This window comes from Harpia harpyja, chromosome 1 (assembly GCF_026419915.1).
Source record: "Harpia harpyja isolate bHarHar1 chromosome 1, bHarHar1 primary haplotype, whole genome shotgun sequence".
NCBI classification, from domain to species: Eukaryota; Metazoa; Chordata; class Aves; order Accipitriformes; family Accipitridae; genus Harpia; species Harpia harpyja.
The window spans coordinates 73,179,871-73,193,830 of record NC_068940.1 but is presented as its reverse complement, the minus strand read 5'-3'; the positions used below and the strand labels follow the sequence as shown (position 1 = coordinate 73,193,830).

Sequence of the window (13,960 nt, the reverse complement as noted above, 5' to 3'; positions counted from 1 at the left end):
GCTAGCATGATTGGTTCTGCCTATCCAAGCTTCTAGGGCCATGTTCATTACACAGCTTCATCATGCTGAGAGCACCAAAGTAAAGACTGAGTAAAAAGCAGCAAAAAAAAAAAAAAAAAATTAACTGCAATTCAGATCTCACTCCAAACCTTTTAAAGGTCGGGACTGTTGAGCACACATCCCTTCCACAGCAAATCAGCCTAAGTGATCTGCATAAGACTGAAACCATGAATTATAGGTTGTACTACAGCCTGTATAGCATTGTTATATGAGAGGGAGAAGATGAATTATAAGCCACAGAAATCACTGTATTGGGAAGTGCAAACATTGTAAGCTGGCTTCTGGGTGCGCTAGCAGCTATGGAATACTTGTGGGTGACTGTTCGTCCTTACCCAGTTATTATTATGGACAGAAAACCAACTTGATGAAAGTACCACAAATACTTAGAACAGTCTGTCCCTATGCCTCTAATTTAAAAAAACACCACACAACTTTATCTGATGATAGGAGTTAAACTCTTTATTCCATTCAGAGGCATCTGGCAAGTGGAGCTGCATTGGGGGGCACATTACAGATGAAAAATGATCCATACTTTGTGGATATTGAAATCATTTACAGTATTTACTTTCTAGCTATTCCCAAATACTCCAAATTACCGAGTCTCAATTGAAAAGAAAAACATGATTTACCATGCTAAGTCTAGAAATTTAAGAGATGACAGTATTTAAATCAGCAGATGTAAATGCAGCACCTATTTGTAAAGTAATTTTTATGGAAAATAATGAAGTCAAATCCTTCTCAAATGTTAAGAAAGGAATGTCAGACTGACTTAAGCCTCAAAAAAATTAAAATGCTATGACTTTTCATACTTCAGTAATTTTAAATTCATTGTAAGAAAAACAATTATCCTAAAGGCTAGATGAAGGTCACTGTCAAAAAAGGAAAAGAAACTCATTTTTCTTCGCTAAAACTACAACATAAGTTTGTGGTTTTTAAACCAATTAGTAAAGAAGAGATGCAGGAAAAACACTTCAGACCATTTTCAAAATTATCTAATCTGTACAACAATGATCTTTGGGAAAATTATCTAGTCTATGTAGTAATGCCTCTATTTCAACATGAACCTAAGAGGTAGATAACAAAATGATGAAACAAATGTTTTTGCTCGTTGTGCCCCTCAAATCAGTGCAGCATGGTGATTCTGATCATCTCATGCACAAAAAACATCACAAAAAAAGGTTCAGAGGTAATAGCATGGCTCTGTCGACCACACACATACAGGCGCGCACGCGCACACACACACACACAGCAGTCTTTATGCACCATGTGTTGCCACTTTTTTTTTTTCTTAAACTGAGGTAGACTGAAGTTTATTGTAGAAACTTGAATGTGTCACTATTACCACAATCATCATTCAAATTACATTCGGAAATTAAAAAATTTGGTAACTTTCCTGTTATCCCTGCCTTTTGACATTTTTTTTCTTCTCTAATGGTTGGTTGCAGAACGTGCATAAATCCTGCTGCATCTATTATAAGCCAGGCTAGAGAGGTTGTTGTTTTGTGGTTTTTTTTTCTAGTAATTGTTCTTAAAACCTTCAAAAGTGGCTTAGTGTGGCCCATAACAGCGGCTGGATATGTAAACTTAGCCTTTCATTATCTTTCAATGTGATCAAACACTGTTTGACCTTCCCCCATCGTGGTAACTGAAAGCAGTATGATATGATCTGCAGACAGCAGAGACCCTCATGGCCTCAAATATGCTCTAGCAGATCAAGTGTTCTATCAAACTGAAGATGAAGCTTGCTCTTTGAACAAAATGGCAAAGTCCAAATGGGCTGCAAATGGTTAAATGTAGCATTATTAGGTAGTGATGGTCAAAGGCACAAAGGGTTCATGCATTCAATCAAGTAGCACAAAAAAAAAATTCAGCCTCTTGCAGCCTTCTAAATTTTTCCCCCAACCCCAGCCTCTTGCCATCACTTCCTTGTCCTGTTCCCAAAAAAGTACCGTCACAAACTTTTTCATCCCATCTTAAAAGAAAACTAAACGGCATTGCTGCTGTCAGAATGTTGGCATCATTCACTATCTTTTGAACATTCACTGAATTTTTTTTTTTTAAACAAATGATGGTGTTGAAACCCTCAGAAAATCTGAGGCTATGTTTTTTTTTACCCACCTTACTCCCATCAGCCAGCAGCTAGAAGTGCTCTACTATATTTTTCCCCGATAAGTCTGTAGTACTCCTGGCTGGTGGCTGATCAAATTTTAATTTTTTTTAAAAAAATAAAATGCTCAAGAACTATTAGCTTTATAAAGTATACAAAATACCAAAAAAAAAAAAAAAGCAAAAAAGGAACAATTTCTCATTGAGGTACTAAATGCCTGAGGTAGTTTAGTAAAATGCATATTTATCTTTTTATGCCCTGGCCAACACCATTCAACACTTCCCTTAGGTTATTTATGGCAGTGTTATGTAAAAATGCAACCAAATTCTTTTTAAAAAATGCCACTTGTTTCAACATTGGGACTAACACTTAAACTCTGGTCAATACCCTTGCTCTAACCCTAGCCCACCCGCAATCCCACCCTCCAAATGTGTTTCTTCTTTTACAACTGGACCTATAAGAGCAATGCCTTTTTTTTTGTCTTTTTTCTTTTCTTTTTTTTTTTTTTTTTAACCAGTGAACTCAGAAGAGAAAGCTTCATTAAACCAAGTTCTAAAATTGTTGGGGAATAATAAGAACAATAAAAAAGACTAACGAGTTTATGTTAAATTGTGAGAATAGAACAAAAGGGAAGTGAAGGGGTCCTTATTTTAAAGCTGGGTTTCAAAAGTTTGAGAGAGCCTAAAGAATACATTCTCAGAGACAGCGTTCAACGGTTGCCTGGTCCTCGAACAGGTGATTGGCTTGGTGGATCTTCTGCATATAACTTCAACAGGTGCTCACCACCCGTCTCTCTGTCGCACAGTCTGTCTTTGGTCTGGCATCTGTCTCTGATGGGCCATTTCCTAAACCTTTATTTTCGTCTTGGCTGAGGCTGTCCGCTTTGCAATGTTTTTTGCTGTTGCTGCTGCCTTCTTACCTGAGCCAGTATTTCCTGAATTTTTCTCTGAGCAAGCTGAAGAACATAAAGCAGAAGAAACAATCCATCATGATGTCATGCTGCAGTGACTGCTGTTTACAACTGACTATAGATGCTACTGGGATTAAGAAAATCTGGAATAACTAAATTCCTAGTACTGACAAGATTACTCACTAGTTGAAATACACTTGGGTTAGTCATTATGTACAACTTTAATTTTTAATTTTTCATCTTTTTCCACCTACCACAACTACCTGCATGGTCAGTTTTCACATCTGTAATATAGAAAGCATGAGCATAGGAAGATGACTACCAACATTAAGACTATTGAAGCTACAGGCTACTTTCATTTTACTCCTCTGGAGACACAAATGTTTTATAAGAACCACTGTCTTAATAGAGAGTGGACAATTTTTTTTTATACACCAGGGAATCCAGAAGGTCAGACTTACAGGACTTACCAGCCCTCCCATTTCCTTTCTGAACTAGAAGTCACCTGTAGCAAAGTATCAAAAGGAATTGGTCTGAACTAAGAGTTAAGTGAGGGAAAGAATCTTGTGATCCTTTTCTTTCTGATTTTAAATCAACAGATTGGGTGATGTGGACAAATTGCATATATAGGTGCAGTTCTTGCCAGGTACTATGAGATGGCTTGTACCTGCCTCCCATCTGAATTTCAGTCCAATCACAACTTGGGTTTTCTTTTGCTTTGAAAGTTTTAGCAGTGCCAGAGCCTACATGTATCGATAGGAGAATTTAAGGAGATAGTTTTACATATGTAACAGTGCAATATTGTTATAAATCTCTCACAGGCATGAGGAAAGTTTATTGCAGCAAGACAACTAGAGGAGCCTGGCAAGCAGTGCTTTCTATATCCTGAAAAAAAGTCTTCCATCCCTTGACTCTGCACTTGGATATAAAAAACAGACCATGGAAACATCAAGGTAATACAGAAATTCATTCCAGTCCTCTTACCTGGCATGCATAGAAGTGACCAGTTATTTTCACAACCACCTGATCATTTTCATCAGGTGTCTGGTCACGAGGGACTACAACTTCTGCACTTGTCAAGTTTTGAAGCTCGTTTACCTATAAATAGATAGAAGTAGTCAGAAAATCTTAAACAAATATCCCACAACCCCCAAGCCTCAAAGATACTGCTGACCACAGAAACATCATCCTCTAAGTTATGTTTAAAAAAAGAAACTCACTAACAGAAGCATCTTTGTGCAGCAGTGTGCACTCTACAAGATGAGCCTCTTATGTCTCTAACATAAATTAGCACCAAGTTCTCTAGGTTTGTAGAAGTGTTTTAAAGACTAAATACAACACAGAGAAGGTGTTAAATACATTACTTAAAAAAAGCAAATAGATGCCACAGTGTTTACAGTTGAGTTTACAAGTTTAAAGTCAGAAAACGCATGCAACATATAATCTAGGGAAGAAAAAAAAAAAAGGTCAAAGTGTTTATACATTTTTCCTTGAAAAACCTCCACAAGATGGAGAACTCCAAACAGAACAATGAGAAGTGTCCAAATTATGTTCAGTAGCCTATCAGCTTCCATAGTGTTATAAGTAGAGGTATGGTTAGAGTCTCTGTCCCATTTACACCCATTTTATTTTAGAAATGCATAGCATTATTTAATCAAAAATATTCTAGATGAACAACTTTTCAGAGATGTTTGTCCTTAAACTTCTTACCAATCAAGTAATGAAAGAGGTCACGTTGCCTCCTGACACTTAACTTCAAGATCCCATTGCACTCAAGGATGGAGACGCAAGACTGAACCATTTCTTTGCAAGTATCTGCTAGCTCCTGACTTACAACCATATGAAAATACTAGAGTAGCAGCACCTTTTCAGGATTGAACAATCCTAGTGATGTTATTTTATGCAACAAACTGAGCCAAAGAAATTACATCAATTAAGTTGAAGCAAAATTTTTTTTTTTTCTTTTTATAATATTGAGGTCTGAACATGTCTTAATTTCCTACCACTTATTTAGAAATTATGCTTTCATTCAGTTTTGGCCAGAAATGCCACCTTTGGACACATTAGATCTGATTTTAATTAAATAAGATTAGTGAAATCTTTTTGCAAAATCTGGCATAAGCTAAGATTCACAGAAGCCAGTCTTTAGCGGGAATGTATTCATTCTAAATGGAAGAGCTACATTTCTATTAATAAGTCCTGCAGATCTGACTGGGACTATCGATTTTTGTTAGATTTTTTTTTTTTTTTTAAGATTAAATAAATCATACTATGAGATTGGCTTCTCTTGACTCCACACTAGAAGAAAAGAAAGCTTAACAAGTACAGCTAAGAAAATAGCACCTGCTTTCATGTAACTTCAGAGGATTAGCTGTTAGCTAAATGTTTAAGCCTTATACATATATATACACTGAAATAAGAAACTTAACTGAACAACACTACGAGTTTTATTTCAGCTACTTACTGTTTTGCCACCTTTACCAATAACTCTACCAGCAGCATAGGATGGCACTTTTATATGAGCCTCAAGTTTCACTTCTTCTTTAGGTCCAAAGAAATTTTCTTCTTTAAGTTTTCCATAGATTCTCCCTTGAGCCTGCAAAAATGCTTTCAGTTAGAGAATGTGCTTATTGAAACCTAGTTAACTTCAAGAAATTCCACAGACAGGAGAATTCTCGGTACACAACCCTGACAAAACGTTTTCCCTAATAAATACAATAACTATTTTTCTAAAAGAAGTCTTTGTACCAAACTAAGAAGCACAGCTGTCCAACTTTAAAGATTCCATGACAAACCAGGGAATCACGGAGCAATTTAACAGAGATCATTATTATTCTGCTTTTCAGTAGAAATACTGCTTTTAAAAGAAACTATTGCATCTCTGTAAAAGAGCGGTAGAGAGAAGAACTGTCTGGCTGAAGCATTTTTTATTACACCCAGAAGCACAGAATGTAATTAATTGGCTCAGAAACCTATTCTTTTAAGGATGCTATGCTAAAAAAAAAAAGCCACCCCTACAACAAGTCATGGGATAAAGACTCCAATTAGAGCAAGCGGCTTACTTTTAAAATCCATTACAACATATTGTTTAAAAATAAATAAATCTGAGCTTGCTCAATTTTCTAAAGTGAAAAATCAAACTGCCTAGATCTAAATAACACCATGGGAACAGTATTACTCTGACCAGCACACAGTTCCCTTTTCTGGGGAACATGCAAGTGCCAGGTAGCAAGAAGAATGTCCACTGAGACTAAGCTCATGAATCTTGCTGATTTTTAAACACATTCTTTTCTTTATTCCCTGCTGTTCATCAGTGAATTGTTGAGAAATGGTAACCAGATTTTCTACTCTGTATCTCCTAGAGGAATCAAAAGAACATTTCTGTTGAGATACTGAAGAGACATGCTCTGTGAAGACCACAAACCTAGGACCACAAAACCTTTCCAGTTCAGATTCTTTACCACCTTTAAATCACGCTCACCAGCCCTGTCACTGCGTACATGCTAAATCCAACCATCTTACAGGCCACCACTGTAATGGAATATGAAAAGTCCAAAAAGATTGCATGATGTGATAATTATGTTAAATAGTGGCAGCTTATTTTATCTTATTTCTGGCTCATGTCCTAAAAGCCTACTCAAGTTCATGCTACTCTAGAATGGGTAAGATGAAAGACATTTTGTGACCTTGGAGCTAGAAGTACTCAGTATTTTGGGTAAGTTAGACTCCACCTGAAGAGTATGAAAAAATCTGTAGTGCATAGCTTTGACCTAGATGGGATACTGCAGGTTGTGGGACCCTGTCACAGAAGACAAAAGTTATCATCTTTCCAGTGAAACAAAAGACAACACAAAAAAGCCATACAAAAACTCAGTACAACTACCATGTTCTGGCACCATCAGCAGCCCTAGAATCAGAGATTCCTACTCCAGGAAAATACTTCAAAAGGTTTTGCCAAGAGCAGATGCAATACTACTCCCAGCCATCATCTTGAGCTAGAGATTTTGAAACTATTTCCAAATTTGTTAGAGACAGACAGTAGCCAGCATAGCCCTTTTTATTTCAATAGCAATGCTTTTCATGTGCATAACACCTTGACAACCTGCACAGCCTGCAGGGCTTAGTGGAAGAGGTACTATAGGAAAAAAGCATGCACTACTGCTGAATTATAAAGCAAAGTGGGGTGTTGACTTTTTAAAAGATAGTAATCTATTTCCAACATCCCAAATCTCAGCTCTTGAAAAAGTCTTTAAGGAAAGGAAACAACCTAACTGGGCTGCAGCTCCTTCACGGTAAAATAGTGCCTGAAATATATTGTCGCCACTAGATTCCACTTCACTTGCACATGTCCCCTACCCAAGGCAACATGATCATCTCTGAATATTGGTGTCACGGGTATGCCTAAACTCTAGGGAGCACTGCAGCAGAGGCTGTAAACAGTGGTATATTCTCTTCCCATTGCCTTGCTGATAAATAGCCCTGCATACCACAACATCCTCAGGCTACTACTGCAGCTGAGGAAGAAAGGGGTGCAGCCACTGCAGCTACCACAGACATGAATCACAGGCAGCAGAACACAATGTAGTAGGGAAAGGATGCCAAACTCACAGGCTCTGGGATGACGCTGCCTCTCCGAGAGCTGGTTACTCATATGAGCAGCAGCTATTCCCTCTTCAAGTTGTTGTGCACCCAGATTACATTCTTGGTGCCTAAAAGCAACAGCCTATGCTCAAAGATAAAGACGACCCTTCTTAAACAGAACTTAAGGACAGAATTAATGAAGCTTGGCCCTGACTGTAAGGCATGCTTCAGGTCAACATTGGTGATTAAAAGGAAGGACTGAACTCTCCCTCTGCCCATCTTGGTCAAGAAGGCATTGCTCAAAGAGTAGTAAAAGACTACGAGGACTGGAGCTGAAGGAAGCCCCAAGGGATAACTCCTCTCCTGCACAAGACCAGCATACTCAGGAGCATCACCTGTGCTAGCACATTGATCCTTCTTTGCAAGCAGAAGCCCAAGTGTAGAGAAGTGACTGACTGATGTGGTTTTAACCAATGTATGGGGTGCAGAAAAGGGAGACTTTCCTCCTTGGATGATCCAGGTTGGGAGAAGAGCTGGCAAAAGAAGTCTGTGGGACTTCAAGTCTATCTTGGGGAGGAAGCCTGAGGACAAGCCTTTGCCTACATGAAAAGTCAGGGTAAGGGACACCCAAATCTACTTCAGCCTGCTACTACTTGAGGGTAAGTTCACTGAAATCTGATGGAAAGAAAAGGTAGCCAGAATCTGACCTTGTGCTGATCCCAGATCACAAGAGCACCCTATATGTGGAACATGCCACGTGGCCAAGCCCACATGCATGCAGAAAACCTCAAGGAGGCAAAGCTTCTAAATTATGCTTTGCCTTCAACAGCTTCTCTAAAGTATATGCTAACTGAGCAATAATCCCAAATCCATTTAGTTCGCTATTAGCGCTCCAAAATACCTGCCCAGATACTTCTCCAAAATTCCTAAAGGCTTTAATGAAACTGATTCTAGATATGTCTGAAGTTTGTGCACCTCCTTCTTGCAAGATGCCCTGAAGCAAAAATACAAAGACAAAAAACGAGAACAGGCAAGAGAACAATGCCAGGACATGAACTCTCAAGTGACTTTCTACCTGCTCTGGGCCTCATCTGTGATGAGGCCAGGCTGCTGCACTGAGCTGTCTGCATCACTCCTAATGTTGTCAACTCCTTTGGGGGTAACTAGATTTATCCCTTGGCACTTCAGACAGAAGGCCACTCCAGAACTCAATTTGAAAACAAATGGGATAAATCATGTTGAGTATCTCCTTGTAGTTGTAGTGGAAATACAATTAGAAATCTTGCATTTATCTGTAGAGCTACCCAAAAAGCATTTTCCATTTGGCATGCAACAGTAACCTGGGAAGACTCAGTCTCTCATCTTGTCAGCTTTGTTATTTCAATTAAACACACTAAACTGTTGCATGTATTAAGACAGGCTAGAAAGACTGAACTATTGTGCTCGTATATAAAAGAGAAAATTAGGAATGGCCATATTTTCATGCTAGACTTGATTCTAACTTACATGAAACTCCCACCAGTTTTCAGGTGACCAGAATGCGGCCTGTGATAGTACTGTATTACTTTTACTCATATGAGATACCTTTTGGCAAAAGGAAAGAAAAAGTGAAGTGTTTACTAAAATTCCGAATAAAATGGTGCTTGGAACCAAGTGTTTTATTTTCAATATTGTCCCTTACAGTCCAAAGGCTACTACAGACTGACAAGTTTTTATATGTTGTACCTTGAACTGAGCTTCTGGAGGTCCAGTGATGATAACCATTCTCAGCTTGGCATCTGGTCCTTCAGCAGGAGCAATCTGGAATGGATAAACATAGCTTTTGGTAGCTATCTTTTGAAGGAATAGCTTAAAGCCTCCTCCTCCCCATTTCAGTCTCACATTCTGTTCAAGAGTGAAAAATTATTCATTACAGCAGCAGCATTACACTTCAGTCATGACAGGTTTGTTCTCTTTAAAGTGCATTAATTAGCTATAATGAAATACAGATAAATTGACTAAACCATAAGCAAATTTACTTCTGAAAATTAAAAGCATAGCTACTCATCCACAGATGGCAAAATCCCACAATGCATTTTCATGTGGCTATGAGTGATGTAGGACATGTAGCCTTCAAAAAGACAAGTATGGTTAATAGACCAAGATTCTCATCCCTACCCGCTAACTTAAATAGTCTTTCTAACAAGTTTTGCTCATTAGCAAAAGTTTGCGTCCGTCCCCCTGAGAACAGAAGATCACTTTACTGTTTTAACTAATCAGATCCAAAAACATTCCTCTATACTGGACAATGAGTTCGCAGTTTCCAAGGGGTTTGTATCTACAGACATTTATTTGTGTGACCCAAATAAAAATTAAGCTCCACCAGAGCTGAGACAGAGACGCCTGTAGGGTCTTTAGCAGTTCACGTCACCACAAAAGTAAGATTTCTCTGGGTGTTGTTCTCAGACTCCAGTGGCATTAAATAATTCAAACTAGCCTCTGACATTCTGGATGAATCTTTTGTTTATCACAACTGACATTTCCATTGTTGCATCTACTATTACATAGCTGCTGTTGAATGGGCAATATATTAAACACTACAGGATTTCATCTTAGCTGTTGGCATAGGGATGTTATTCATATTTAACAGCTGTAGTTTATTTCAGACAAATTACCAGTCACCATGCATCATTTTCACTAAAGAATTTTGCTAACGAAAGTTTATATAATTATTCATATTGTACCCTAAGATGGAGAAGACATTGCATACTAGATATCTGGTTTGCATATTTATTTTTCATACGATTTCTGCATTCCAGTTAGCTATATCTAAAGATACACATTCATTTTACAGCAGTACATGTATATGACATGACATTGTGGTAAAGGCAAGCACGGATTAAATCCATTCATTCTTTGGAACACATATTTTAGAGGGGCAAAATTTCAAGGCACATTTGGAGGCAGCTGACTTAACAGAGCTTAGCCTGATAATTGCCATTCATGTAAAAAGGACATTGTAGTTTGCCTCTCAATCACCTCATGTTTTCTTAGCAAACACCAGCGCCATTATTGAAATTTCAGGGAAAATATTTTCCATCGAGCCTTCATTACATCTTGCATGTGTTTAAATGTTCTGGGACATTTTTTGCTTTGCTTTTATCTTAGAATGTCCTGTTCTCAGCAGCTTAAGTAAAAGATGGCTGAGGGCTGTGAAAGGAACATGTACTAACTAACATTTCAATGTCTGAAGGGGCAACCTAAGAGACTTCAGTGTTAATTTTGGCTGTCTGGTCTTGGAAGAAGTTACATACATACAAATAGTATCCAAGTGGTGAATTTTTAACTTCTGAGAGAAATAGCTTTACATTCCTAACTGGAAAACAACCAGTCTTCCATATGCTGTCACAAGCTGACAACTTCATACACCTAAAACCTGTAATGCTCATCCCAACTCCTTCAGAGACAGGAAGGGCTGCTCTGGGAATAATTTGTAACCAAGGAGATACTAATGGTTCCCAGCAGGTCCCAGCACTGTAGTACAGGGTAGGCAGCAGACAGCCCAGAAATCTCTGCCTGGCTCCTTTGCTGAATAATTAATTCAGTCTGCTGGAGCCCCACACTGACCCTTCATTACCAAGCAATGACCCCCAGCACAGGGACACAACCTGAGCACATCAACAGCCACGTGCACCTCTGAAGTGACAGGCTGGGCACCGCAGCCTTGTGCAGAATCCCTGTGCATCTGCAGTTTATTTAGTCTTGCTTCTTGGCTAACAAGTTTCATCAGATCTACAAAGCTCAGCAAGAGCACGAAGATGTTGCATGGAGATGTAGATTGTTACAGATGAAAACGTTTTACAGCACAACTCAAAACAAGTTCAGTGTCATGCACAAAGACTTAATGTCCTCCACAAAGTACGATTATTACAGTCTGGCAAGATAAAAGTTAGTCGGGCAGCACTCCCTCCAACTCTTAGCTAAAAGCACAGATTCCTTGATGATTCCCAATTTATTATTTTGCTCAGAAGTTATGATAAAGAGCAGGTGGTCAACACAAGGGAAGTTCAGAAGTTTTGAATAAGTTACTACTGTCATATTTAACACTTTCACACAGAAGCAAGTGTGCTGCTCCATATTGTTCTGTCAGATTACAGGTGAAGTTGCATTTTTGTTTTAGTTGTTAAGCATACATGCAACTTCCTAATTTAGCAAGCATGGTCTGTATCTGTACAGTTCTGTTAAGATTTAATCCTATTTTCACAAAAATATTCTTTACTTTATTCCTACCAAAGGAACAAAAGACCAGAGCTTTCGCAAACTTTTAACTGAAATTCAATTAATACAGATATGTTAAATGTGTTGGGTAGAGGGGTGCCAGCTAGCAGAGGAAGCCTGAGGCCACAGCTAGCCAGATGCGTGAGAAACATGGGAAACTCCCTTTCCACTAAACTGTCTTCCAAGGACCAACTAAAGAACTAGTTTGGACGTGTTCTTGGAGGTCCAGGTTATTTCACATTTCTCTCTCCACATAGCACTACCTTCCATATACCACTTAATCTTTAGATACAAACCATGGGAACGGGGAGAAAGGAAATACATGTGATACATCACACCTCCGTGCAAGACAGATTTGGTAAAGAAAAATCAACACCTCTCACTTTCTTCTATTCAATTTTTCCCCTAAAAATATGGTTATTAATGCTCTACTAATGTAAACCATGTGGGTAGTATAACAACTATTTAATGTACTGCTCAATAGAGGATGGAACTGGGCAGTGTGCCAGTTGGTTGACTGGCCAGTAAAGGGTTCGGCATTCAGCAAACCACACACAAGATTCATTCACCAGGGTTCCCCAATTATTTTGTTCTGCACACTTAGATGAACACCTTCCAAGCCTAGCCCAGCCTAACTGGCTTCACCAAGCTCAACTCAGCATAGCCAGCTCCTGCCTCTCTGCCCCTGACCTTTGGCAGATCCCTGCCATAGCACTCAATAAACAGGCCACATCATCTGAGCCAAAAAAGAACTGAGAAGAAAACATTTGGTTCATCTGTGCAGGAAAATGTTAATCTAACATCACAAAACAAAGCTACACACTGTAATTTTTTTTTTCTTTTTTTTTTACTTCTTAAATTTAGGCCCAAACATTATCTTTACCGTATAGAGTAGCAGAACTGGCTATTTACAAGAAAAAAGCTCAAGCATCTAGAGAAGATACTTGTGGTTACAACGGCATTAGTAGCAGAAACCCAAGGCCTTACTATCACTGCAATTGGTACTAACCGCTATAGACAGCCAAGGAGAGTTTCACCAAACTGACTAAAATTCAAACTTAAGCTTCCATTAGGTCAACCTCTGAAACCATCTTGTTCTTAGCTACATTGAGGCAGTCAACAAACAGCTGGATGTTAAAGCAGGGTGCCGAGATAAACATGATGTTAAAGAACTGACCAACCCCAGGAGCTTGAAGTGCATGGGTGATTTTAACACACCAATGCTTCAGCGTGGAGACATCTGAGCTTGACAGCCCAGACCGATCCATCTAGAACAGAACAAGAGCAGCCACAGCAGTAGGAGACTTCACCTGTGCTGTTTTTAGAAGGGGAATTTACCTCACCAATTTTCACTTTACCAAAAGCAGAAAAAAAGCCTTTAAGCACTGCATCATTAAGACTTAAGTCTGTTTCTAAGAAACGGAGACCACCAAAGTAGTTTTCTTTGCAGCTTATATTTCACACCTCAGGAGACGTTTGAAAACATGCTTCTAATTTTCTTGTCTCAAGGAAGATTAAAAGATGATTTATAAACAAATGTACCATTTATCACATCACATTCTAAGTATGGAGTGGGGGAGGACATTCACAAAAACACGGCTTGTGCAAACTTGCTGAAAGTGTCATGTAGAATAGACAGAAAGTTAGTCAGTGTAATAATACCTTAATAGATGCCCCTGCAAAACGAGAAAGTTGTTTGATGTGCTGTCCCTGCTTGCCAATAATAGCTCCAACTGCCAAGGCTGGGATGAACAGATGAACAGTCTCAGACTCGGGCTGTTGCTGTGGGGAAGAAGGAAATATGCAGTGAATGTTTTTGAACATTACGAATCAGACTGACAGGAAAACGGGTATGGAACAGGCATGCATGGAAATGAGGGGAAAATCTTATGATGCCCTGTGATGTCTGAATATTAAGGGTCTGGCTTTTTCTGGGAATCACAAAAGTCACAGAACATGAAAGAACAGTTTGAGCCAAAAGAGGATTCTTTCATCTTTTATAAAATACTTGCAATTTTAGTGCTTAGAGTTTTAAAGAACAATTG

The 13,960-nt window shown here is 38.7% G+C and overlaps 1 protein-coding gene across 2 annotated transcripts in view; it reads right to left on the bottom strand.

Annotated features, from left to right (window-relative positions):
• Positions 1–501: 501 nt before the first annotated feature.
• The window catches only part of IGF2BP3 (insulin like growth factor 2 mRNA binding protein 3), a 119,124-nt gene continuing 105,665 nt past the window's right edge, over positions 502–13,960 (bottom strand). For both annotated transcript variants that reach the window (XM_052800040.1, XM_052800030.1), the window contains 5 exons: positions 13,578–13,697; positions 9,384–9,458; positions 5,542–5,673; positions 4,062–4,175; positions 502–3,122 (listed from right to left, as the gene is read on the bottom strand). In XM_052800040.1, the coding sequence (XP_052656000.1) occupies positions 3,021–3,122; positions 4,062–4,175; positions 5,542–5,673; positions 9,384–9,458; positions 13,578–13,697 (543 nt within the window). In that variant the 3' untranslated portion in view covers positions 502–3,020. The remainder of the gene's footprint in view (positions 3,123–4,061; positions 4,176–5,541; positions 5,674–9,383; positions 9,459–13,577; positions 13,698–13,960) is intronic.